A 27,815-nucleotide genomic window follows, 5' to 3' on the forward strand; every position below is an offset into this window, starting at 1 on the left:
ACTTTTCTAAGAGCACAGTGCTTAGTGAGTCCTGTTCTGTCAACTGATAAGTGAGGGCAAATGTAGGAAGCATATGTGAGAAGGTGGTCCATTTTCTATCATCTAAAGCCATGGATGCTCACAGTTCCTCTCCAGGGTTCCAGGCTGACGCTAAAGAAACAGCTTTTGGTTATAAAGGCAGTGAGGGGCGCCTGGGTGGCTCAGTCGGTTAAGCGTCCAACTTCGGCTCAGATGGTGATATCGAGGTTCATGAGTTCCAGCCCTGTGTCAGGCTCTGTGCTGACAGCTCAGAGCCTGGAGCCTGCTTTGGATTCTGTGCCTCCCTCTTTCTGCCCCTCCCCCACTCAGGCTCTGTCTGTCTCTGTCTCTCTCTCAAAAATAAACATTAAAAAAAATAAAAATAAAATAAAGGCAGTAAATATCGTCACCATAGGGTGAATGGAATCAGTAAGATCTCTGAGCATCAAAGGACAGGCTGGGCTGGGAACAGTACTGTCACAAGACACATTTGATGAGCATCATCTCTCTGTCTCCATTTTTTGTTAGAGGTAGTATAGTTGGGCCTAGAAATAGAAGGATGGATCAGGTGCTCTCTGGTTGGCCACCCGCCCTGAGATCCCATGACTCCTTCTTATGGAGGCCATAAGAAAAGCTGATGTCTCAGATTGCCACTCACAAGGGGAAACTGGCCTTTCTGAGGGACCCTTTGCTTGCTTCTCACTTGGCAGTCTAAGCCCCAGGTGGCCAAGCTGTTGGCCTTCCTGGGGCTTGTCTGCTCCAGCTGGACCCGGGAGCTCAGCTATGCAAATGCCAGTTATGAGTTTGTATTTGTGCCGACCTTACCTTTTGCTTTGGAACCTCCAATGCCCACATGCCTGCCGGTAGGAAATCTGTCTAGTGAGTTTGGGCAATTGTTTGTTTGTTTGTCTTTTGTTCAAGTGGTAAATTTTATAGCTCATAGATATGAACTTGGTGATTTTAGTAAATATCCCTAGCTTTGTTACACTGATTTCTGTAACACAAAATGCACTTTGCCTTTGTTTGTTACCTAGTCCGCTTAAACCACTTGCTGTCCTCAATATAAACCGAAGACTTTTCTGCTTCTGTGTCCCTGACATGCTCTTTCTCTCTGGTTGACTCACCCCCAATGTCAAGTTCAAATACCACCTTTCTGAGAACCCCCACCGCCTTGTCAGTCAGAGTAAATGACTCTGAGCTCCTGGGGCCCGTTGGAGGAATCTCCCACCCTCAGTGAGCCCCAAGGATCCCCTGGAGGAAACACATTCCCCTTCAAGAGGTATGGGAAGGCAGAGTTCGGGCTTCAAACCAGCTGTAAGGGCAAACCCGCAAACCCACTGGGTGAGTCCCGTGCCCGTCACACCCATCCTGAGTGGTCACTGTCTGCTCATCAAGTTATCAAGTCCTGGGAAACTTCGCATTGGTCAACAGTGTCTGTTTTCAGTCTGGAGCTGGATGGAAAGGGTTAAGCGGTTAGGCAATTCCCCTGTGGCTTGGTTATTTCTGGAGAATCCTGGCACAAGTAATTTGCATAATGCAGACTTATCTCCTGGATGATGCGGTGCCCGTGCGATCCCAATGCAAACGAACTCCAGCTGTATTAACGTCCAGGCTTAGGGGGCTGAGTGCAGCCTTCCTGGGAGCCCTCGCAGGAGATCACTCTTGCCCTTTCCAGCCCCAGGGACCGTCAAGTACAGGCAGAGCCGAGAACTGTGCCGGTGGCTCCCACTTCCTCCTCAGCACATGGGGTTAGGGGGACAGTCAGGAGTTCGAAAGGGGCAGAGATCTGAGAGGCTCTTCAGCCTGGTCCCAGGCCACTCCTCCATTTGTGGGCTGCATCCTGGCCACGCAGATGCTCGGCATCATCTTCTCCTGTGGTCCCACAAGGCTTGTTATGAACTAATAAACCCTGCACAGTGTTACAATGTTCTAGGCTCTGCTCTAAGTACCTCATGGGTAGTAACTCATTTCATACTACGGTAACCTCAGCGGTCTTGCCCTAGAGTCTCTGACTGGCTGAGAGCTGGTCTATGAGGTCGGATGGATCTAGTTTCAAATCCTGATTCTGTCACTTAGTCGCCATGTGACCAAGGGCACGTTGGTTGCTGCCTCTCTGCCCTAGTTTCTCCATCTATAAAATGGGTTCTCAAAGGATTACCTTGAAGATTAGATGAGCTACTATAATACACAAAGCACTTGTCCTAGGGCCTGGTGTCTTGAGTGACAGGTGGCACCGGGGAAGAACGAGAGAGAAAACCTGACGTCTCAGAGATCCGTCTCTGTGGCCTATGGGATCCGACACCAAAACATTCTCCCCTGAATAGAAGACCATATCCAGCGTTCTAGAGGTGTGTGGCTCTTCTCTGTCACAGAGCTCTGGAACTCGTGATCTCCTGCCTGGGGAGCGGTGGAAGGGAGTGTGAGATGGCAGCGAGTCAGAGCTCTTACCACAAGGGTCTTAGGATGTGGCGCAAACTGAAAACTCGGTCTTGAGCATTTGTGCTTCTGATTAGATTCACTTGTCTGCCAGGGGCTGTGGGGTGGAGGCGGGAGGGGGAGAGAGAAACCTCTGACTCACACCTGCAGAGCAGGGGACCTGCCTGGGGGAGTCACAAGTGCCCACCCTCCTTTCTGCCATCAGAAACCCTCCTCGCGAGGGACACCCTGATGACCTCTGCCAACAAAGAGACCTAGGGCGTGGGATCACCCCTTCCTCATCTCCTGGGAGATAATCATAATCTAGTCTTGCCCCTTTAGCAGGGTGTGTAGTGGGGAAATCAGGGGTCCCAAGCAGGGGGCTGGCATGTTCCTAGGGAAGACACAGCATAGAGGTCCAGGTCCTGGATGGCACAGAATAGCCTGAGGGCCCCGAGCGACTGGGCAAGCTTGGACTGAGGGTAACATCCGCCCCCTGAAGATTTCACTTCAGGCTAGTCCTTTCTTTTAGGTCTGGCATTCTTGGACTCCCTCAGACCTCGCAGGCCCTGGCCCTGGATGGGGAGGGCCTGGATGGTCAGCAGCCTCAAGCACAGGCAACAGGGATCTGCGCCCGGGCCTTTCACACCACCCCCCACGGAACCTGCCAGGAGAAAGTTAATGAGTGATTTATTAAGTCACACAGGTGACATTCCTGCTATTCACCTCCCAAACCCAGATGGCTGAAGGAGACTTTTATTTAGGCTTTAACAGTCAGACAAACGATTTTGCTAAAGTAAGTATTTAAAACACAGATTTGGATTTTACATATTTTAGAGCAGTTTCTTTGCAGAGATGACTCAAGGAAATCTCCTTGGCATGTAGCACAGCAGGTAAATCCCAGCCTGAATGCACAGCTCCCCGGGGACCAGGTTTCCACCAGATCAAGATAAGGCAGGTAGAGCTATTACCAATATTTAATCAGGATACATAGCATTCGGCTCTGTAAAGGCAACGCTCGGGACGTGTGCTTGTAGACTCTGGCTAAGTGCCAAGGAAAGTATTAGTCCCTCCCTCGCTTGAAGGGTAAGATTACAGAGTTATTTGGCCCCGAAGCCAGTCACTGGAATTCAGATGGATATGTTGTGCCGAACAGCAGCCCTGCTTCCCCGGACTCCTACATCCTTAACAGCCATGCTGTGGTTCTGGGTCTGTGCTGGGCTGGGATAGACACAGCCTGGTCTAGCCTTACTCTCTGTAGAAAGCCCCCTGCCCCACCACTCTCCTAATTGGACCTTCCCAGCCACCCCCTCATTATTGTCCACCTTCCCTGCTCAGCCAGCGTTCAGCACAGTCAACGGAGTGGTGGTCTTACAGGAAGGAAGAAATGCTCTCTTTCAGTTCTTATATTTGCTCCTTTCTATTTCCAAATGCCTTCTTCTAGGGATCTGATTTCCCTGGGGGTGAACTCTTGCCCTCAGAGCTAAGGGGATCAGCCATGTTGGGGAAAGGATGTCAGATGAGTCCTGGGTTTTGGGGACCTGCTTCCGTAAACATCCTCTGACCTCAACAGACAAGAGCTCTCATGCCTGTTCTCCATCCAGCTTCCCTGTTGGCTGTCACTTGTCCTGCCGTTTCTTCTCCCCTGGTGTGTGTGTGTGTGTGTGTGTGTGTGTGTGTGCACGCTGGGGGTGAGGCATGAGCTCTGGATATTTCCCTGATAGAAATCCTGCAGTTGTGATGAGACATTTAGTAATCGCCAGTAGATCTCTGCCAGTTCCAGGGCAGAAGTCACAGCTCCTCATAGGTCTTCAGGAACCAGACGAGTTGCCAATATTACTTATCACTTAATGCTCTAGGCACAGAGTTGAGTGCTTACTCCATTACCTCATTTAATTCCTCCCTACACCTTCTGAGCTAAGTGCTAGCATCAGCTTTGTTTTATAGAAAAGGCTGAAGAGACGCAGAGAGGTTAAGTAAACTTATTTTAGGTCACACAGCTATTGAGTGGCCAAGTCAACGTGGAAGCCAAGATCTGAACCTACGCTGCATCCTTTAACACCATATGTTACCGTTTCTCTAATGTAAATAATCAAAGCGACTTTAAGTTTTCTATAATTGCATAAGCAGCGCACGGATACATTATTCTTGTGGAAAAATTAAGACGGCTCAGAAAAAGCTGCAATCCCCTATTTTTGTGTCACTTTTCCCCATTCTGGTGGTAATTATTGTCAGTTTGGCTAATTCAGAGCTTTTTCTATCTCACATTCATGTTAAGTAAATGCAGAGAAAGCATCAGCATCCCTTATTATCCGTTAATACACAGAATGGTGTTTACAAGCGTCGTTTTCGAGATTCTTTCACTTCACAATATGTCTTGACCCTCTTTCCATGTACACATAGCAGATGCATTCATCCCTGTCTGCCACTGCCTGGAGTTTCCCGTTGTGGGTATGTAAGCCGTAGTTGTCTGGTTCCTCTGTTGTTCGTTGTTTGTTGGTGAACAGTTGGTGAACGTTTGTTACCCAATTTCCACCACCATGATGTTTTAACCAAAATCCTTGAACATGGATATATGAAGCATTGATGACAATGGTCATTAGCTACAGGAAGGAAATGATGACAGGGGAGACTCAGAGGTGTCTTTCCTGGGAAATCTTTAAGGATGGCAAGCTCACACCTGGACTGGACCCAGGAGCCATCCTCCGGAGGTGGAGGACTGGATGACAGGGTATTAGTGGCCAGTCGATTTCAGAGCAGGGCCGTAAAGCCACAAGCCATGACCTTGACTTTGACCAGCCAGTCTAGGAGGGGTGGAAGGCCAAATAGCATGGACATTCATCACTTTTTATGAGAATTACAAATTTGCAAGAAATGCTCTTGTGCTTTTGAAATGTCAACTCTTTGCCTTTGAAGTGTCTTAACTTTGCAACCTTAACTTCTCTCACATTTTGTATGGCAAATGTGCGGGCGTCTAGACCACCGAGGTAATGCTGATAAAGTAGTGATCCTTTCATTCGGTGGGTTTTATTTTCCTATCAGCATTGCACAGTCATCTTGGCTCTGACCTTCACTCGGTGTGAGTAACTTTGAGAAAATGGTGGAACTGTCTTAAGTGTCAATCCTTTGTAAAGATTGGATGACAATCATGTCTGTAAGAAAAGCTAATGACTATGGAACACCTAAAATGCACCAGACATTGTGGTTATTTTTTTTGAAATGTTTGTTTGTTTGTTTATTGAGAGAGAGAGAGAAAGAGAGAGAGACATGGGGGAGGGGGGAGAGAGAGAGAATCCCAAGCAGGCTCCTTGTTGTCAGCATGAGATCACGCTCACAAACTGTGAGCTCATGACCCGAGCGGAAATCAAGAGTCCGTCGTTTAACCGCCTGAGCCACCCAGGCGCCCCCAGATATGGTGCTATTACTCACTTCACATGTGTGATTGGGTTATTACCTAATTTAATGCCACAGCAAGTAGAAGTAGGTGGTGGACCCTGGAGGCAAATCTGGGTTGAAATCCACTAGCAGTGTAGCCTTGGGAAAATGACCTAGTGTCTCTGTGGCTCAGGAAGTTTTGCTGAGAAGGGTAAAGGACTGATAAACCAGACTCCAGAAACAGCCCATGGGCTTTCAGTGTGAGAAGTCCCTCCACCCCCAGCCGCGATGCCCCCACCAGGTACTACCCTGGTGTTGGGCTGGAAGCAAGGGAGGTAAAGGCCTTCGTGACAACCTAGGTAAATATAACCATGACAGCAATAACTGACCCCACCTGCCAGGGCTGGGCCAGCTCTCCTGAGGAGTGGCCTTCTCTTGGGCCTGGTAGATGCCCCCAGTGTGGACAATCCTTGGCTTGAGAAGAAGCAAAGGGGGTCATACATTCCAGAGGGAGGTGGGGCCTCGGGGGTTATTTTAAGGAATTGGCTCATTTGATTAAGGAGGCTGGCAAATCCAAAATCTGCAGAGTGGGTCAGCAGGCTGGAGATAGGGGAAGGGCCGATGTTGCATTTCAAGTCTGGAGGCCAGGGAAGAACTGATGAGAATGGACACTGAGGCACAGAGAGGTGAAGGAACTTGCCCAAAGGCAAACAGCAGGGAGAAGAAGAGCCAAAGTTTGGACCTCAGCAGTCTTTTCTCCAGAGCTTATGCCCCTAGCTGCTCTATAGTCTGTGGCCTTTGTATAATGAGGCTATTAGTGTATCTGTTCCCTTGTTGAATTCTCGTGAGGTTAAAAGAAGGCACGTAATGTGCATGGTGACTGGCAAAGAGGAGACACTCAGTGCTTGCTAACTCTGTTCTCTTTGCTCTCTTCTGTTATGAAAACTGAGGCACGGGGTACCTGGGTGGCTCACTCGGTTGGGCATCCGACTTCGGCTCGGGTCATGATCTCACGGTCCGTGAGTTCGAGCCCCGTGTCGGGCTCTGTGCTGACAGCTTGGAGCCTGGAGCCTGCTTCAGATTCTGTGTCTCCCTCTCTCTGACCCTCCCCCGTTCATGCTGTCTCTCCCTGTCTCAAAAATAAATAAACATTAAAAAAAATTAAAAAATAAAATAAAATAAAAGATATAGTAAATATTAAAAAAAAAAAAAAAAGAAAAAAAGAAAACTGAGGCACATGCCCACAGACAGCCTGGTTGCTATTACCATTTGACTCAGATCCCTGTGCAGCCAGGAATGGATTTTTAGCCAGTGGAGAATGCTGCATGTGCGTGTGTGAAGCTGGGCGGCCCACGGCTGCGGCACCTGCATTCCTCTGTGTGTGTCTCCAAGTCAGACTGGGGCTGAGCCCTCAACAGGGCAGAAGCCTGGAGAGAGATCACAAGGCTTGAGGCTGACCTGTAAAGCCCAGGGCCCTGCAGCTAGCAGGGAGATTAGGGGCTGGGAGGCTTCAGGGGCCTTTATGAGGGTGCCCTTTGTCCTGGACTGTGGCCTTGGCATGCACCCAACCCCTGTCTCTGCTGCCAGACACCAGGCACGATCGGGAGGACAAGGAACCAGTCAGACGATGATCCCTGAGGCCACCACACCTGACCCTCTGCCCCTGTTATCAGTCCATCTGACTTGAGACCCAAGATGAAACAGTTGAGCCGTCTGGCTGTGGCATGTGCGAATGATACTCCCGCCCATGTCTGCGGGCTGTGCACACTGGCCCCTGTGGGGTAAGTGACCAAGTGCAATGAGGCAAGCTCTGGGGCCAGCAGGCCTGGGTTCAAATCCTGACTCCATTTACTAACATTATGACACTGGTCAAGTCACTTTCCCTCTTCAAGCCTCAGTTTCTTCATCTGTAAAATGGGGGTTATATGACTGATCTCTGAGCTGCTGGTTGGTTCAGTGAAAGGTGCTCACAAATGTCAAAGGTCTTGGCCCCAAACAGGAGTTCCTTTCTTCTTGTCTGTCCTTGGAATCACTCCTTTTCTGATTAAGACGTTGGTCCTAAGGCTACCTTCTCTGACAATCTGCTGTCTTCCTTGAGACTACAAGCACGGAGGAAGGTCCAAATCACCCTGGGCTGGCCCCATACGTGGGGCCTGGGCATAGAGTGACTGACAAAGCCAGGCCAGGGTCCCCGCCCAGCAGTCTTGAGAAGGGGAGGCCCGTTTGGCTGAGACCCGGACAGTGGTGACAGTCCCCCTTCAGGGAAAACACCCCAAACTGCTGGGGTGGATGAATTCTTGTACATTTCAGTTATATCTCCTGGGAACATGTCTCAGCTGGCTCTGATTGATTTATTTTGGCTTTCAAGTTATAGCACACGAATTTCTGAATTTCAAAGCCCTCTAGCCAATATGCAAATGGTTTTAATTTGAGGTGTAACAGACAGGTGGAATTAACACTCAAAAGCCAGCACTTTCTTGGTAGTTCCTGCCATAGAGCTGATCACTAAAAAGCAACATTATTTTTTCTTGTAGAAATTGTAGGGGTCTCTTCTATCCCGTGGTTCTTTTAGGCTGTGGTGTTAAAGGGAAAAATCACTTAAGGAGAAAATTCAAAGAAGAAGGAATTTTTTTTCCTTGTTTTTGAATACAATACATTGTTTTCTGTGTGTGGGTGTAGCACGAGTGGGTTGGGGGCTGTCGTTCGAATGACAGTTGGGTCCATCCTGGATCAGAGAGGAAGATGTCAGGCAAATCTGGGACTCCCCCCAGAATTTGTTTTGGTCCTTCCTTGTCTATTTTTCCTTTTTTTTCCCCCGTTATTTCTTTGCGGGTTTTTTTGTGGGACGTTCTGGGCCAACAGACTAGATCGTGAGTAAGTAATGGGAATTAAGATAATGGTTAAAAGCACGAGCTTTAGAGTTGGACAGATGTGGATTCACATCCTGATTTTTTCCACTTCCTGTCCTTGTGACCATGGGCACTTTGTTTGACCACCCGAACCCACAGGTAACTTGGTTACCTATAGAATGGAGAACAGCACCTGCTTCATGTTGCCAGGACGAAATACATAATTATGTACATCATACAGCACCCAATCCTTAAAAAGACTCTCATACAACGTTCAGTTCTTTGTTGAATGTGTTACCAACGAACTTAGGAGCCCAGTGCACCAGCAACTGCTAAGTGCTCTGTGGGGAGGTAAGAGAAAGGCTGGCCTTGTGTTTTGGCTCTAAGGTCTGGGAAAGAGAGGACTCACACGCGACTGGAACAAGATGATGGATCCAAGCCGGGGCGCGACAAGATGGTAAGATGAATGAGGCGGGTGGCGATAGGAACTGAAATTCAGGGAAGGAAGCCCCTCGAAGGGAGGAGGTGCCTGGCATTTCCTGAGCACTTACCATGTGCCCTGCAGCCTTTGCAGCACTGGACGGACCCCTCCACTCTTGCCAGAGCCCTGGGAGGTGGGCATTTTTACTCCCATTTTATTCGCAAAAGGGCACTGAGGCTCAGAGGCATGGAATGACCCGTCTGAGGCCCTCCAGCCAGAAGCGGCTGGGTGGCAATGGAGTGTGTACCATGGCGGACAGGCTTGAGCTGACCTTGAAGGAAGGGTAGGGTTCAGAGAGGCAGAGGCTTGGTTTGCTGCCTTCTCGGCTGTGGGAATGTGCCTCACTGGGAAGCGCTGGGGCGCGAGGAGGCCCTCTGGGGACACACCGCCGGGCTTGTCGTGGCTGGCAGGCTGTGGACATCTGTGCCAACCAGTCCTGGCAGGTAGAGACCACATACGGCTTTTGCCCCGCCACAGCCCGGCGGCGAAACCTGACTCGAATCTTGGACACGCAAGGTGCCCGTCATTTGCCTTCTTATCAGGCTGGGCACATGCCACGGCCAAGTGGCCACCCGGGCCGCCCCTGTCGGGGTAGATCCACTTTGCGCTGTGTGGGCGTTTGCACCGCCCGGACTTCGGGTTTTGCATTTTTGAGGGTTTCGCCTGTGGCTGCAGGGGGTGGGGCGGGCAGGAATGCTGGGTGCTCGCTCTTGAGCACCAACCAGGCTTAGGGCGTCCAGGGACGGGCCCGGTCACGGTGTAAGAGGGGCTGGTTTGAATCCTGCCCATCTTTCTTGGTCGTATGCCCTTGGGCAGGCCACCCGGCCTCTCTAGGCCTTCTCTTCCTTACCATAAAATGGGAATGGCAAAAGATATTAACCTTCAGTTTCATTTTGAATATCAGATATTATAAAGAGCCTGCTCTACCTTGCCAGGTGCCCCGTAAAATGAATCATCATTATTTTCAGGGGTGTTAGCTGCTTCTGGAGCAGTGAGAGCTCTGAACTCTAGAAGAGCGCCCAGAGAGGAGGGTCCAGGGAAGAGTGCAAGACTGTGTCGGGGGCCTTGATGCCAACTTGGTGCTAACACTCGGAAGAACCCCCGCTTCAAACCCTAAGCTGCCAGGGGGAAATGGTGCTCCACGTGAACAGGTGGAAAACCCGTGTTTCACAGATTGTTCAAAAAGGCCGCGTGATTGTGACACAGCGTTGCCCCTAAAAGGTCACAGCTGTGCTCAAACAGGGCTTGAGGAGGGTGTAGTTCACACGGGATCGTCCAGTCGGCAACTGTAGCAACCACAACGTGCAGACACAGGCGTGTGCTCCTTGCCCGTCAGATGCAGGGCTCGGTGGAGAGAACACAGTGCGTGTCAAACACCCTGGATTTAACTGCCACTTGCCACCGTGTGACAAGTTCCTTCCGCCCTCTCTGACCCTTTCTCACGCCTGGAGCCTGTGTCCCTTCACCCCTCCAGTCCCCTTGGCATTTACAAGAGCCCTGTCAGGTTGGCATTATTACAATTATTATGATGATGAGCAAACAAGTGCAGACCGCTTAAGGGACTCGCCCAAGGTCACTTCTAAGAAAGCCAGAGTGAGAACGAGGTGTCACGCTGGGATTGAGCCTCCTGTGTTGAAAACCTCTCAGCCAAGGGGTGCCTGGGTGGCTCAGTCGATTAAGCGTCCGACTTCTGCTCAGGTCATGATCTCGGGCTTCGTGGTTCGAGCCCTGCGTTGGGCTCTGTGCTACCAGCTCGGAGCCCAGAGCCTGCTTCGGATTCTGTGTCTCTCTCTCTCTCTCTGCCCCTCCCCTGCTCATACTCCCCCCCCCTCTCTCTCTCTCTCTGCCTGTCTCAGAGACAGAATTTTAAAATTTTAAAAATTTTTTTTAAAAAAAGAAAACCTCTCAGCCAGGACCCCTGGGACCCTCTCGAAGAAGTTCTGGGCCAGTGGAGACCCTGAGCCTGTCCTTTGGCATCGTGATCACTGCGTTTTTCCAAACTAAATTCCTGTTCTCTGGTGATACCAGCTGGATATTTGCATACTATATCTCTGAGAACAATCTCAGGCCAAAACTCTGACATTTTACGAGAGGTTGGCTAATTATATGAGGCACCATTGGTCTGCTGCCACGGAACAGTTAGGGTAGAGTGACTATTTCAGAGGGTTGTAAAAATTCCCTGGACAGTTATTGCCAAAAAAGCTCTCAGTGGACTGCACAGTGTTTTTATGGAGACATTTTTTGGGAGGGTGGGTCTGGCTTTAGGGAGCGTCTCTAAAGAATAGTCTTCATTGGTCTGGGGTTTTGACTTTGATCAGTTCAGTCTTAAATCAACTTTATTCTCAAGTACTTGGCTGACCAGCCTGTAGCTTCAAAGCCCCAGTCAAGTGAAGGCAACACAGGGTTGGGCCAGAGAGTGGAGGGTAGTTCCAGTTCAACTGGGGTTCTCCCCTGAGTTGCAGAAATTGGGCTGTCCCCTTAAACATGGCGGTCCAGTGGATCAAACAAGAATTTTATTTTTTTCTCCAGCAATTGTAGGAACGAGTCAGCGTGGTTGGAGGAGAGGCTGTGGCTTCCATAGATGCAACCTTAGCAAGGTTTTCTCCCCTTGGCCTTACACTTGTTAGCAGAAGGGCATGGAAGCTTATCGCTGTGAGAGGCCAGGGAACAAGAAGTCGGCCCTTCTTGGCCCTCTGCACGGGGCCAGGAGGAGCAGATTTCTGCAAATCGGGCCTCACGGAGGTCCAAGACCTCAGCTTAATCTTACCTTGCCCAACGGCCAGCTTGCAGAGTCATGTATAATCCCCACCCCACTCGGTGAGAGGACGTCGTGGCAAGAGGGGAAGGGCATGGGTAGAGGAGTCGGGCCTAGAGCTGGAGACACAGTGGCCAGTTCTGAAGACATGTGACTGGGGCTGGGGAGCTGGCTGACTCTTCGTTCCATTCCTTCACCCCCAAGGGGAATGCCATCCCTCCCGAGCTTCCCGTGCTGAAGTAGAAGGAATAGTGAACAAAGAATTTCTCACAATCCTCCTTGAAGAAAAGGTAGCCCGTCAAAATGTACAAACTTCGAGTTATAAAATAATGAAGTCCTGGGGACACGGTCTACAGCGCTAAGGATACTGCATTGCAGATTTGAACGTTGCTAAGAGAGCAGTCCTTAAAAGTCCTCAAAAGTTCTCATGAGCCAGAAAAAAACTTTTTTTTGGTAACTACGCGCGCTGTGGATGTTAACTAGACTTACCTGCCGTGATCGTTTTGGAATGTGTACAAATATCGAATCCCCAATCACTGCGTTGTATACCTGCAACCAATATAATGTTATACGTCAGCTATACCTCAAACAAACAAACAAAATAAATCAGAGGCTCAGTCCTCACCCTAAACCTATTGAATCATTTTAACAAGATTTCCCCTCAGGTGATTCATATGCTCATTAAACTTTAAGAAAAAAGGGGGGACAGAAAAGAAAAACGTAAAGGTAACCCAATAAGCCCTTTGCAGCACAAGCTGCCAAAATCCATCAAATTCTTTGAGTGTGAGCAGTTCCCCTCCCCCACCCGCAGGTTCAGGGGTCCCTGCGGAGGAGGGGGGCTGCTGTGGTTCCTGGAGGAGTCTGGGTGCATCCCACAGGGGGTGCTTCAGCAGACTCGCACTTGTTCCTTCTGTTTGATCAGCATCTGTGACACATTCTTGGAATAGACTCCTTACTTTTCTTCTTTCCCTCCTTTCCCTCACCCTTTTTCCCTTTCTCTCTCCTCCTTCTTTCAACTTCCTCTGCCTCCTTGGTCCTCCTTTTTTCTATCTTCCGGTCCCCAACTTTCCCCCTTCCTTTCTTCCTAGACATTGATTTTCGTCCCTCCTCCTGACAGTCTCACCTCCTTAACAGAACTGTGGGCTCCCAAAGCTGGAGACCACGTCCTGAACTTGCACCCCACCTGGCAGATGCAGAGACTTTCTAGAAGTATTTGTCAGCCTGGTTCTCAGTGAGGCTGTGTCCTTCCTGGCCAGTGCCTGTGCTGCAGAGACCACAACAGAGGCACTGCTCTCCCCTCCAAGCCTTCCTGGGGCTCCTTCTTTGGCTGTGGCTCTGCCTCTCGGGCAGCTTCAGTAGGTGATGATAGCCTGTCTCTGCCCTGGGTGGCTTGTCCTGTCTTCTACAGCCCAATGTTCCATCCACAGACCCTTGTTTCTACTGCAAAGTCCCTTTTCTGGAACCGAACAAGCAAGGTTAGAGCTCCCCTTTTCTGTGTTTCTTTATTCCCCTGATGGAAGCAATTCTTAGTGGCCAATGAAAAACTAAAAAAGTCTAAGCCTTAAGTTTCTGACTCAGACTGTCTGAAAAAATAACACAAAGTAAAAAATGAATTTGCTGAGCTCTATCCACAGGATATTATCCACACAAACATGTATCATTATCCACACTTGAAGGGCGAAATCTTGGCGTTTCGCGAGGACTGTGCCCATGATGCAGAGATGCGTGGGGGTGGGGGCTCAAGAAGCCTTAAGGTTAAGCAGCTAATGGCAGTGGTGCCCTTGCTATGAGGCAGGCACCAAGCTAGCTGTTTCACGGACATTCTCATGGAGTCCCCCAACAACTGTGGGAGGCAAGCAAGTGTTATTTACATGCCCATTTTACAAAGGAGAACACTGAGGCTTAGGAAAGACTAAGTCATTTAGTGAAGGCTTCCACGCCTCGGGATTCAAGTCAGAGATGACCCTGGTTGTAGCCCCTCTATTATACTACCTCGGAAAGGAAAACCACAGTGTCGATGTTTAGAAAGGCTTTAGGATTAGACAGATTATGTTTGAATTGTGGTCTTCTAACTAATTGGTGTGGGCCTTTGGCTCAAACTCCGGATTTCAGTGGTCTCATCTATAAAACGGGATAACAACACGTAGCCCACTGGTTGGTTATGGGGGCCAGATGAGACAGTGGGTAGGTGGTCTTGCTGACACAAAGCAACTGGGAAGCCCCATCTAGCTGATGTCAGCAGAAACACGATTTTCTCCTGAAGTGCAGAGAACACATAAAACCCAGATAGGCACAGGAGTCTTTCCCGAAGGCTTGAAGGATGACATCTGTGCCCTTGATGATGCTCTCAGAATCCCCATTCCCTCCAAGGCAGGATGGCCCTTGTCTCAGTGTCTCAGAACATTTGGAAAGGTCTTGGAGGTTCTGGGCATACCATGGGACCTGACTTCCTGGGATGACCTCCTCCTCATCCAGAAAAATAGCATCCCACAAGTCATCCCCAGGACGAAAACCAATGTTGAAGAGGTTTTCTGAATGAGTGGGTTTTACCCCAATGATTGGTGTGCTTTGGGCACTACATGGTACCCGGAGACGTTAGAGTCCTTGTCCAACGTTACAGAGCAAATGAGTAAGTGGGGGATCCAGGAATCAAACCCAGGTCCGTCTGCCCCGAGGGCTCTAAAGTCTGGGCTGTCCTGCTCTCTGAGGAGACCATGAGGTCAGTGTCTGGGAAGCTGGACTCCTACTCCCCGCCCCCGGGCGGCCGGAAGGGGACCTACAGAAATGCACGCACCTGTCCCTGCGGTTGGGTGGAGGGAACACCGAGGCCCAGGCTCCGCATGGCTGACCAGGTTGGAAGGCGCCCTCATGTCCTCCGCAGGAGAGAAAACTAGCCTTGGAAAAGGGCAGCCAAGCCCATCGTAGCTCTGCTCCTTTCTCTCGTCCCCGCAGAGTGCTGGGTGCAGAGAGGAACGCTTGGCCTTTTCATCTCCTAATTCACAAAGCCTGATTGCCGGGCAGCGCATAGAACCCTGGGAAGGGAGCCTGAAAGAGGCTGCAGCGGGTACTTGCGGTGCAGGTGTACCTCTGCTCACGGAGCAGTAGCCCGGGTACTTGTGGATGGTCCGGCTCCTCAAACCCAACTCAAAGGGGCTGCTGCTGGGACCGGGGCGCTCAGAGAAGGAGATCTGGCTCAGGAGCTCCAGGGGTCAATTCTGCCACACTCATCTCCGGAGACCCTCAGTTCCCCGCCTCGGCTGTCCTGGGCCCAGACTCCAGTGAAAGTGTAGCTGGAGTCCTGGCTGTGTTTGTCTGTTTCAAGTAAAGGGCGGTGTGCAGAAAGATTTGCTGAGACCAGGGAGGTGCTCAGGCTGAGAAGGGCTTCGGCTGGAGCCATGTCCCCCATATGGGGCTGTCTTCTATGCCCCCCATTGCATGTGCTTGCCTGTCACCAGAGCAGTTTGAGGCTCACCGTGTAGGAGCAGGCTGCTGGAGAAGGGAGAAGCATTTCTGTGGCTTTCGTCAAGGCCAAAGAGCGCGTAAAATGAAGACACCAGAAAGTGAGCTCTCCCACCCGCCTGGCTCAATGCCTCAAGTGGATGTAAGAAGAATGTCCCCCAGGGAGAGCATGGCAGGAGCTTTTTTTAAGCCTGACACTGTGTTCCCAACCATTGACCAGTCCCTTTGCAGCAAGAAGAAAACAGAAGGAGCCACACACAGAAAACGTCATAGAACATGAGAATTTCCATGTGATGCCAGACCTGTGATCTCTCCAGGTCAGAATTCGCTGATAATAATGATGAACACGGGAGGTGGGGGGAGGATGTTCACTATTGGCCGAGACCTATGTTTTTAACGAATTTTAAAACAATGTCATTCAACAACCTCATGAGGTTGGAAGAGCTACCAAGAGTGGGGTTTTGTGTTTGTCCCGTAAAGAGTCCTCAAAAATTAGGCACACCCTTTTACCTCCTGCTCTGACCCTCAACCAGCTCTTTTTCAGTAGCACATTGTTGACTCTTAACAAACTTATGTGCAATAAAGATTGTTGGACTAAGAAAGTCTACTGCCTTCCCTACTGAAAGATGGCAGTGTCCTTGGGCAGGGTACTTTGCTACTCTGGACTCAGTTTCCTCACCTGTGGAAAGAGGGTTGATCGGACAAAACCACTGTTCAACCCTGGCTGTGTATTAGGATCTTCTGAGGGAGTTTAAAAAAATACTAAGGCTTATTCATTAGAAACCTCCATATACCCTCGATACATGAATACATGCCTGTAGAAAATAGTGAAGATTGAGCAAGATCCATGGTCTAGTTAGCTCCGGATAGAGGGTGTGCATTGTTTTGTAACTATAATTTCAAAATAAGGAGTTAAAAAAATCCTAATGCCCAAAGGGATTGTGATTCATTGGTGTGGGGTTTGGACGTCAGCGTTTTTTACAACCTCGTCAGGTGATGGTAACGTGCAGCCAAGGGTTGAGAACTACTGAACTAGGTGATCTCCGTGTCCCTTTCCAGCCCTAAAATATTATCAGCCAAATTAATCTCGACCCCTCTTGAAACTATTTAAATGTTCAACTTGTAGGGGTAATTTTTTTTAAATGCATTACCTGCTATGTGAAAACTTTTTTTTTAATTTGTCCTAAAGTTACCCCTTATTTGATGGACCCAAGCTCTTGCCTGCTTCACTTGCAGGCATTGTTATCCTCTGGCCATATCTTGGAGCGGCCGCTTCTCAACTGATCCCTTCCCGGGATTCCCGCCGCCGGTGGGGCCACCGCACGGGCTGCGACAGCTTCCAGTTTGCCCTGGACCACAAGTTCCTGCAGCTGGTGCCACCAGCACTGCTCAGGTCTTGTCAGAGAGCGCGAATGCTTCCCTTTAAAGTGCCTTCACTTTATCCTCTGTACTTCTACTCAAAGCTCTACGGGGAACCAGATGTCCCGAACAGCTGGGGTTCCTATAGGAATTGTAATGTGGCGGGGTGCATATTCAAGCAATGCTGAATGGGACTGTGCTCCCACAGTCTGAAAGGAAAGGTCCCCCAAATTGGACCTCTCACAGGAAGCCCACTTGAGGATGCTCCCCAATTCTTTAAAAAAATTTTAAGAGAGAGAGAGAGACAGAGTGTGAGCAGGGAGAGACAGAGAGAGAGACACACACACACAGGATCCGAAGCAGGGTCAGGCTCCCAGCTGTCAGCACAGAGTCTTGAACTCACGAACTGTGAGATCATGACCTGAGCCAAAGTCAGACGCTTAACTGACTGAGCCACCCAGCTGCCCCAGATGCTCCCCAATTCTTAATCTGGATCCTCTGTCCTCTGATGGGTCCTCCTCTCAGAAAATGCCTCCTTCTTTGCACAACCACAATGGAATTCTTACCTTAGCTCCCCTTTAGGGTGACTGTCACCTAGCCACAAATTGGTCTCTCCCTAGGATTCACCACTTCCCCTCATCGGGACAATCCTAGGACTTGAGTAACCGTAGCAGGGCTCCTCTTGAAATCTGGGTGATCCAACCAAGAATTGCACAGGAGGGGAGGGACGTGGTGGCCTCGAAGCTGGGAGGGAACTGGGTGCTCCAGATCCATTCTTGACAGGCTAAGGGTAGATGTCTCCTCTTTCCTCCTGATTATCCAGATGGCAACGAATGGTGCTCTCTCTCTCTCTCTCTCTCTCTCTCACACACACACACACACACACACTCTTCTACATTTGCCAAGGACCAGCAGCATGTTCTCTATCCATTTAATTTAAGCAAGAAAAACTATTTTCTAAGTGGATGCTGATTCCTGCCCTCAATGCATTTGATGCTTAATTATAACGCAGAACTGTGTCCTCTCAGATTTTTTCATCCTTCCAACTCCAAAGTCATGCCCAGAGGCCTATTGGAACCTAAGACATGGGGCCACTTATGCTACCTTTTAAGGCACAAATCCATGTGGCTCTGAAGACCAGAGCTAAAATCCCAGCTCCCAGACCTTGAGGTACCCCAAAGACCAAATCTCCTTCAGGCAGGGCATCTCTGTACCTTCATCTGTAAGGGCAGGGGAGGCAGGACAAGAGTCAATTACTTTTTTGAGAAGCCCTTCCGGACGTTGTGCTGGGGTTATTTAGGGTTTGAGGATTTGGAAATGGTGGTGAGTCCATATTTATTTTAATCCATATTGTTCACAACTTTGACTGGCTTTGATTCCGGACTGAATATATGATTTTTAAAACCATTTCCGGGGCGCCTGGGTGGCTCCGTCGGTTAAGCGGCCGACTTCGGCTCAGGTCATGATCTCGCGGTCCGTGAGTTCGAGCCCCGCGTCGGGCTCTGTGCTGACAGCTCAGAGCCTGGAGCCTGCTTCAGATTCTGTGTTTCTGTGTTTCCCTCTCTCTGACCACCGCCTCCCCCCCGTTCATGCTCTGTCTCAAAAACAAATAAACGTTAAAACATTTTTTTAAAAAAATAAAACCATTTCCTAACAAAAGGTAGCACCCCCTTCACCCCCTCCTCACCATCCCCTCTTCTCTATATGTTGCTCCCCGACACCCACTTGTAGCTCAGGCCAGCGGCCAGGATGTCACCACGCTGGGCCATCGCTTGAGGCAATAATTACCAAATGGTCACTACCTTCAACTTTGTCTCAGGCTCCAAGGGTTGACCCCAAATTTAAGTTTCCCAAGAATTTGAAAATTAGTCTATGCCTACTCTCCCTGAACTTCTCCCCGTTTTATGTTTTTGAAGTCACATATCCTCTTACCTGTCGACCACATTTTGAGGGCACATAGTCAACCATGCACACAGTAAGTGCTTAATTAATATTTTGTTGGATTAATTGAATGGTTCCGAATAACAAAATTATTCACTCAGTGACTCTCCCATTTATAATCTTATTAAATGCCTCTGTGGTGTGAGAAGAGGGGTACAGATGTACATACAAGAGATCCCGTTCCAAACAGATGATTCCTCCAGGTATAATGCATGGAAAGTATGCAAAGGGCATTGGACGTTCAGACCTCCTGGGTTGGAGAACTCCTCCTGATGACGGGTTGTGTGACCTTGGACAGGCTAACTCACCTCTCCAAGCTGCACTTCCATTGCTGATAAAAACAAGGACAGTGATAGGATCTGTCTTGTGTTGTTGTTTGAAGATTACATGAGATGAATGCCCACAGCACTGGATCATAGGAAGGGCTTAATACATATAAACTATCATTGTGCTGCTAGGTCCCAGAGGGGAACAATTTGGCCATTGAATATGTGAATGTTTTCAAGTGTAGACAGAGGACCGTCTATATCAGATTCCACTTGGGTCCACTTAAAAAATGAAGATCCCTGGGTCCTACCACAGACGTACTGAATCGTGCTTTCTCACGCTGAGACACAGGCTTCTGGATTTTATGCGGCTTCCCAGGCATATGCAGAGGAGAGGCGCTCCAGCTTGTCCCCGTGCTGCGGGCAGATGTTTTACCTGCCACTCTAGGGCTCCTGAGATGTTCTGTGTGAGCTGTCCTGCTTAAGAGACCAGGTGGGCAGTGTTCATCCGCTTCTTCGTGTGCCAGGTGACCTGTTAGCCCAAATTTCTGGAAAGATCTTAAAGGCCAGTTTAAGGTGGGGTCATTCATTGTGATGCATAGCAGCTCTGTTAGCCCATGTTTCACATTCTTCATTTTTAATCTCTTTCTAGACTAGATGTAGGCAAACATGAAGGGACATATGAAGAAAGAATAAGAAGAGGGGAGGCGAATGTTGTTAGCAAAGCAACAGACACAGAAGGCACAGGCTAGAAGCAGAGAATGAAAAAAAAGAAGAGAATGACATCAGGAAGAGGATATTTTGGTGCCAGCCACTGGCCATCTTCGGGTTCTCTGCTCTTTGTCCCTTGGGGACGGCAGGGGTGAAGTGGGGTGGATCGTAGGCAGGGGCTTTACAGCGTCAGAGCAGATGTTTGTTAACAACAGGCCAGTGTCAGTTCAGTGTGAAACTATTAAAAATTTAGTTTTATTGGCATCTCAGAAAGGCAGCAATTGTTCTATTTCCCTGGCACAACGCTCCCACGAGGCAGGTTGCAACTTGCCGTGTTTGCCCAAGCCTCAGCGGAGTGCCCAGGGAGGCGACAACTAGGCACGTCATCTTGAAAGCCTATCTGCCTCCCGATAGAAAAAGGCCCCCTGAGGTGGGGGTTTGTCAGCTTCTTCTCCTCAGTCCCCAGAGGAGGGGCCTCCGGCAGCTCTTGGGCTTGGCATCTTTATGTCTGTGGACAGTCAGCCCTTCTGGAGAGCTCTGACTAGCTGTGTGGAGGCACACCTGTGCTTGTATGAGGAAGTCGAGGTCAACGGGGGACGATTTCACAGGTTCCCGAGCAGCCTTTCACAAACGACAGCTCAAACTCTTCACCACCAGAGAGTGCGTAAAAAGCACAGCTTTGGTGTTCTTCAGACCCAAGCCTGGGTGCTCACTGGCTGGGTGACATTGGGTAGGTGACGTGACTTCTCTGACTCTCAGACTGTTCATTCTGCTATCAGTATTGCTGTGAAGATTAAGTGAGAGGATGTGTGAGGAAACCCTCAGGCAATTCTGGCACACAGGAAGGGTTTGCAAAATGGTAGCCGTGGCCACTGCCAATGGTATGAATGTCGGTGCCATTGTGCAGAAACTTGGGACGTGGAAAACGCCCCTCCAGGCTTCATTGCAGGGATTAAGTCCTGTGATTTAATGCCCTCAGTGAACAGGATTGAACAGTAGAGTGTAGCGTAGGTAGCTTAAGTAACTGCCCTTCACCTTGAAGGATGGTTGGGCTTGTTCAAGTAGATTAATCAGAGGAAGTCGACTCTGAAATTCAGTTGTAAACAACACGGTCAATCCTATCAACCAATGTGTAGAAACAAATGGCACAATGCGTATTTAAGGACTTAATGAAGACACTTGGAAATACAAGATAACGACCACTTCCAAGCTTTGTGGTACATCAACAGCATGGCGGCTCTCGGGAGAAAAAAAATCAAGTATTTGCCCTTAAAGTTTACAAAACAACATTTTGGGAATGAAGAATTATCTACAGGTTAATATTGCTGTAGTTAAGATGTGCCTTTTGGGCATATTAACATTTCATTGACGAATGTTGGATAGGAGAAGCTAATGATTCATAAATGTCTTTCTCTGATGTTGCCTTAAGACGTACACCCTCATTTGGAGGTGAGGCTGCCCCTCCTTTTCAACCACCACAGCTGTGTCTACCCTCCACCCCCATGGGAGCCAAGGCATCTGGCCACATTAAAATAATTTTAGGGGCACCTGGGTGGCTCAGTTGGTTAGGCGTCCAACTCTTGGTTTTGGCTCAGGTCATGATCTTGTGGTTTCGTAAGTTTGAGCCCCGCGAGGGGCTCTGTGCTGGCACCAAGGAGCCTGCTTGGGATTCTCTGTCTTCCTCTCTCTCTGCCTCTCCTCTGCTGGCACTTTGACTCTCTCAAAATAAAATAAAATAAAATAATTTTAAATTCATGAATAAGCGAGCTCAAACTATTGAAGACTAATTGGTGATTTACCATAATTAATTGTTATTATTCAAACCAACTGGAAACTGCTACTGGAGAATTAAAAATATGTGAGCCAATTTTTAATAATACAAAATTTATTAGTAAAAAAAAATTAGAATTTGTTCATTACATAGAAAAGTAACACAGCTGAACATTCCCTACAAAAATGTTAACCGTAAGCACATAGAATAGGAGTGACACAGTGATCAGGTCTGAGGACTTCCTATTAATGCCTCGTGAGCCTCGGAAAATCGAAAATGGTGACGTGCAAACTGGGCTTGTGACGTTTTGTCAATGGGTTGGATATTTCGAGTTGTCATTTGGGGCGGCCGAAAAACAGATATGTGTACCGTGTTCCGAATTACCGTAACTGCCATTAACTATAGCAGATGTCACAGTCTGTCCCCCTCTTATAGAAATCACTGGTGGCCGCTGCAGAGGGGGCAAAGTTCACGTAGTCTGAGCTGGGGTAGGACAAGTACTCTGATGCCCTGATGGTGTCCAAGTGTTCTGCCTCACACGACGCACAGTAGCAGACGGAGGTGCCGGCCGAGGAGAAGCAGTCGTACTGGGCGTCCGGGGGCAGGTGGGCATAGGAGTAGTCTTCGGAGGGGAAGCCACAGTTCCTGGTGTCCAGAGAAGGGGGCGAATTGTAATTCTCTGGGGCATATGACGGTAGCTGAGCCGGCGAGTAACTGTAGTCTAAGGAACCGGAGAGAGTGGAGGAATCAGAAGGCGATCCCGGGGTCTAGAGAAAACCAAGGAACAAAGAGCTTGATACTTTAGACGGGATTAAAAGAGCTGCATGGAGTGGATTTAGTAACTCAGAGTAAGAACACTGGGGGAAAGAAATACAACACAACACCCAACCTAACCCAAGTGTGCAGGAGTAATTTAATTTGCAGACTGCATGAGTTCACGACACCCTATTCTGTATTTGCCTATTTCTTCCCCAACAATAAATTGCCTTGCTTCACTGGCCTCCTTTGTTGTGAACCATACTTTAGAGGATGCTTTGTTCTTAAACCACAAAATCCCATTGTGCGTCAAGTCACCTGCACGTCAAATCTTGCCGTGTGCCCCGATATAAGCCGCAGGTGGCACCTGGGATGTTCCTCCACACCCTTGACTGTGGACAGACAAGTGAGCGTGCACAGGCAGAAGTGAGATCTTCAACAAGCCAGTGTCTGGGAGACTCCAAGACGTGACTCACAGTCACTACAGTCTTGTCCCCAGAGGAGAAAGATACCTTCTGCTTTCTCATAAGCAGGGCTACGGTTATTACCGAGAAAGCCTTCTTTGGAAGCCAGAAGTGAACTGGATGACTGGGGCCCTGTATGCATATTCCGTGGAGTTAATTTCCTAGACCCTGAAAATTTAGTCTGCTACATTTTGACAAACCAAAAGAAAAAAAGTATTTGCATTAAAAAAAAAAACCTTACTTTTTATGGTTTTAAAAAACTGTATGAGTATCTAAAAGACATCTCAAACAATTGGTATCTATTAATGGCAACCTTACTCCATTGTAAATGGTACCATATTTTCCAACATTTGAGGTTCATGAAGAATAGACTGTCCAAATTCTTAGAAGGATTAAGGCTTCTTTTTCACTAGCCATCTCAGACCTAAATGAGTTCTTGTGCCTACACCAGACCAAAACAGGCACTTAGGAGAGCCAATTCAGCGTCAAAAATGAAACAAAAACCCGTTACTGGAATGAATGCCAGTTTCATACTGTGTAGATGCAGCCTTAATTCCATTTTCAAGAACTCAAAATCAAAAATCCAAGGACTGCTGTTTAAATCAATGATTTCCAGTTAATAGATGTCTTAACTACAGTTTTTAAACATTAAATGAACACTGTCAGGAAACCTCTTTTTACTGCCACCCACCACTTACTTGGGCATGGCCAACTTGGGAAATCACGATTCCGCGTGTATCCAAAGCTTTGCCCCCTGTGATGTGTGGTTATTTTGACCCCCACTGAATTTTAACTGGTTCTCTGCTTGTTTCCTGGATGATTTCCTTGTTGATAGTGTGATTTCTCACGAGATGATGCAAACTCTCTTACAAAGCATTACCACCCCAGAGTAAGCAACAGTCAGGTTTTGTAAAGAACCGAGATAAATTACCAGGCTCTGGCTAATGCAGAAAGGGGCGGCTTGGAAGCTGTCAGGGAAATAGTGTGGAGCACTTTGCGCGGAAGTGAGCGAAGGGTCCAGGTGTGTCTCTGTCTGAAGGTAGGAATCAAAGATCTGGTTGAGGCAGCTTGTGTTTTCCTCACAAGAAACACAACTGGAAAATTCTCGGGGTTGAAAATAACTGGGTGTGGAAGAAACCGGTTCAGGCTCAAAACACAGCCCTAGAAGAGAAAGGAATAAGCTTTTTGTTGTTGTTGTTGTTGTTGTTGCTGTTGCTGTTGTTGTTGTTTAAAAATTGCCCTTACAACTTTGAATAGAATTCTCTCCTATATTCTGAATATTTATCATGTGTGGGGGGAGGGGCAGGGGGGCTTAAGAAGTTCTAGAAAAGTAAATAGGCAGGCAATTTGGATTTTTTTTTTTAGTTGCCTTAGTGAATTCAAATCTCAATGGAATAAATCTGGTTAATTATGTGGAAAGAGGCTGTAAATGTGGTCAGGGCACAAAATAAAACAATGACAATCCAACCTGAGTCCAACTGTCATAGTCAAATAATGGCTCAAGGCTCTGCTTTCTTGGACTATAAGGCATCAACATCCCATTTGCAGTTCAACTTCACCTCTCAGAAGTAACATACAGAATTGCATGAGGCTTTAAGAAAACTTCTGATGCCATGGGAAACAATTCTCTTGATTTTGTGTTGCTGCCTTTCTAAACTTTCACACTTACTCAGTAACTTAAATTTTGAGGAGTGATACAAATAGCCACGCAAATAATACAAATAGATACCAAGAACGTAAAGTGAATTAGTGGTATTTGTTACAAGTTACAAAAAGCAAAAATGTTTTCTTAGTAGCCATGTTAACGCGATAACAGAATTAAAATAAGTTGTCAGCTACCAAACAAGAATAATTCTGAGAACAGGGCTCCTCTTCCGTGTTTTTTATTAATAGGCTCGATTTCTGATTGCAATCTTTCAATGCTCAAGGAAGATAGGTTTAGACTGTGTTCACCAGAGGACAACAGAACCCTGGATTTTTGGAAGTCTCACGGTTCCTTCAGGCTAAGCTACAGTGGCCCCTTCAGTAGGGTGCTAGCTGTTGGATGGCATAGGTAGTGCAGTTGTTCGTATTGGGCTGAGAAAGCATATTCTGGAACCTGAGGGGGTCCTGCATTCAGCAGTAAGTACACTGAAAAGGATAACAGGTTCCTGAAAACAATGCTGATCTGAGTTTAGTTCCTTGGAGATTGAAGGAGGTGGAATAAAGGTGGAGATAGACTCTTGGGACAGAGCAGGAAGCAGAGAATAGACGTCTCAGAAATGAGGACGAAAGCGTGCCCTTGTTCCCTTGCTGGGCTTGCATCTGGAGGCACGATGCGATTGGTCGGATTCCAATTAAATGGTGGTGCCTCTCTTAACCCCTGAATCAAGCACCTGAAAGGCTTTCGAGAGGGACTTTTGGGAGAGGTTTTGAGGGAACCACAATGCTGGCTGTACTGACCTGTAGAAGATGGTAGGACTTGGTCTGAAAGACGGACGCTGTTGCCTCCGGACGGCTGCCAAAGCAAGAACGTGACCACAGAGCAGAGTGAAATCAAAGTGCTATGAGGGGAGAGCTAAGACATTGTCACATGAACTTTGTTGCCTTCTCCTCTAAGGTAAGCCGGATTCTTTCTTCTAGAAGACAGTGGCTGTCGTTACATATGACCAATGTTACATTTTGTTTAGACTCAGTTTTTGTTTGCTTTTTTTTTTTAATATCAGATTCTCCCACTTAAATTTTAAAGGTTAATTTCAGTAAAAGTGAATGTAAATGATTTTCATATTACAGAGAAATGGAACAGTTTGAGACTGCTCGGCAAAGAGCTTTTCTATTAAACTATTTAATTTAAAATGAATAAGACCTAACCTTATTTAGCCCCAACTATCTATGACTTCATCCATCATCTTCTTCAAAATTTTCATATACTCTCTGGCTGCTTAGCCTTAGGAGTTTTGTGTTTTTTTCCCCCTCAAAAGCACGCAATTCCTAACTTTGCTCATCCTGGGTTAGCTGAAAATATTCCCATGTGCTTACTAGCTATGAAATAGTAAAATAGAAAATATTTTCTTAAATCTGTAGTCAGTGAGCTGAAGCCTATCTGCCCTCTAGGTCACGGTCAGTAAGTATTTAAACTCTTTGTATGTTCTGTACTCCTTTCTATAAGAATTGCTTTTTTCACGACTATATCTAAATGCTTGAAGTTTATGAGATTATTCCTTTTGAACGGATCATTGTATTGAGCAATGTAGGATTTTCTTTTCCTTTCTTTTTTTTCTTTTTCTTTTTCTTTTTCCTTCTCTTTCTTTCTTTCTTTCCTTGTTTCTTTTTTTGATTTTTTTTTTTAAGGTTTCAGATGGTGGCTTTAAAGTTTAAAGGGACCAGCATTGCTCTGTGATTCTGCACTGGGAAGCCTCACTCACCACACCTCTCTCTCGGATTACAGGGTATACTTACTCCCATGCACCATGTCACCCAGAGACTGCACACTCAGCCACCGCTGAAACAGGAGGTGGTGTTAATTTTGAAAATGATCCATGCTGTAATGTCATGAACCAGGAAGCTGGACTCCTTCACTAGCTCTTTATGCAAATATTTGACTGCAGCTTGAGCTGAAGCACTTGGAAGGAGTGGGTTTTAAAAAATCTGCTTCATTGTGGAGCTCTCCTTAACCCCTTTCCTCCCCGGGAATGGGAACGGTCTGTTTGTCCGCCTGCCCACATTATCTCCCTCAGGTATGTTTACAATCTCCTACTCGATGTTATCTTTCTGGTCATGGGTTCCCTTTCTACTCTGCTCTAGGAATACAAAGACAGACACCGTTCTCTTCAATTTCAAACAGCACAAAAAGCCACAATCTACAATTTATGAAAACACATCGAGGCTGTTTAAAAAAAAAGTTAATGGTTGAAAAGGGTAAAATATCTCTTTTGATAAATACTAACACAAGTTTCCCTTTCTCCTAAAGGTAAAAGGTGTGTGTGTGTAGGGTTGTTTGTAAACTGACCTGGCCGAAATAAGTTTGTTTTTTTTTTAATCCAGTTCAGAAATCTGGCATAAACACACTTCTCCTGGCACCCTGTTTGTGACCTGACATCTGCCTCAATCTATAACTTCCATTCACGATTGCTTTCTTAAAATGTCAAACTGTGGCTACTATTCTGACTTTATAACAAATTACGATAAATTTCTTCCTGCTTTGTATATTTGATAAAATTAACTCTGTTCTTGGCTCGAAGCTTCCCAGAGGCGTCCTTTCACTGGAGATCATCTCTGCTAAACTAAAGAGTCTACACCGGGAAGCAGGCATACACTGTCCCTTGAGTACACCCTCACAGCTTTCCTAGAATCCCAGATCCTCCTGCTGGCTCCCAGTGAGGGCTTTTACATCTGGCTCTCATAATGAAATCATCTGTGTGCTACTTCTCCGTGCCCGTGAGGGCATGGGTCGATATACTCTTCCAGGAAGTGAAGGAGAGCAGGCTTCGCTGTGCATGTTCCTGCAAGGCAGTGGTTCAGAAGTACGGCTTTATTATTTCTCAGGGGTGGTGGCGGTGATTCAGAAAAACTTAGACAAATCAAACAGCTCCAGGAAACAGATACTGGTCAGATACACAAGCGAAATGTTCTACCCTTGCTTTCATTCCCGCAACCAGCTAACGGGCACAGAAGCCAAACCTGCCTGTAGGAGGCCAGCCTTACAATAAAATCACCGTGCCGAAAGGGGGTTTCTCTGGGTGCATCGAAGCAGAATTCTACCATGCCCCCCAAACTCCTTAATGAAAGATTATATTTTGTTGTGAACATCCTGATGAGTTTCTTTTCCTTTCGCAACCAGAAGCATTTCCCAGTTCCCGTGTTCCTGTTTTTGTTAATTTTATAACCATCTCTGAACTGAAGGAATCGAGAGCTGAGGCTACCAGATTCCTGCTCAGCGCAGCTGGACATGTGGAAGGGTGAATTTAGGGAGCCAATAGGTGGGAAGGTTTTTTGTTTTTTATATGGAGAGTAAGAAGACATGGGTCCTGTTTTTTAGCTCTGCCTGTAGTAACTGTAAGACTCTGAACATTAGCTGTAACAGAGGCATGGAGATCCTGATTTATTTACCCCACCAGGTTGTTACAAGAACTAAATGAAATAATGAGTGCACAAAAGTGCTTTCTTTTTAACCACTGTAACCCCCCCCCCCCCCCCCGCGCCCCGCCGCAAATGGA

At 47.6% G+C, this 27,815-nt stretch overlaps 1 protein-coding gene and 1 long non-coding RNA gene across 2 annotated transcripts in view; both read right to left on the reverse strand.

Annotated features, from left to right (window-relative positions):
• The window catches only part of LOC125910055 (uncharacterized), a 27,937-nt gene extending 13,063 nt beyond the window's left edge, over nucleotides 1-14,874 (reverse strand). The window contains exons 1-2 of the long non-coding RNA XR_007453835.1: nucleotides 14,688-14,874; nucleotides 12,383-12,442 (exon numbers count right to left, since the gene is read on the reverse strand). This is a non-coding gene — a long non-coding RNA (uncharacterized LOC125910055). The remainder of the gene's footprint in view (nucleotides 1-12,382; nucleotides 12,443-14,687) is intronic.
• Nucleotides 14,875-21,502: 6,628 nt separating this feature from the next.
• On the reverse strand, nucleotides 21,503-27,754 carry POU2AF3 (POU class 2 homeobox associating factor 3). The gene is made up of 4 exons (XM_049613714.1): nucleotides 26,059-27,754; nucleotides 25,063-25,117; nucleotides 23,552-23,781; nucleotides 21,503-22,167 (listed from the first exon to the last, which is right to left on the reverse strand). The coding sequence occupies exons 1-4, from the start codon at nucleotides 26,062-26,064 to the stop codon at nucleotides 21,796-21,798; spliced, it is 663 nt and encodes a 220-aa protein (XP_049469671.1). The 5' UTR covers nucleotides 26,065-27,754; the 3' UTR covers nucleotides 21,503-21,795.
• Between the last annotated feature and the right edge of the window lie 61 nt (nucleotides 27,755-27,815).

This window comes from Panthera uncia, chromosome D1, assembly GCF_023721935.1.
Source record: "Panthera uncia isolate 11264 chromosome D1, Puncia_PCG_1.0, whole genome shotgun sequence".
In the NCBI taxonomy this organism is placed as follows: Eukaryota; Metazoa; Chordata; class Mammalia; order Carnivora; family Felidae; genus Panthera; species Panthera uncia.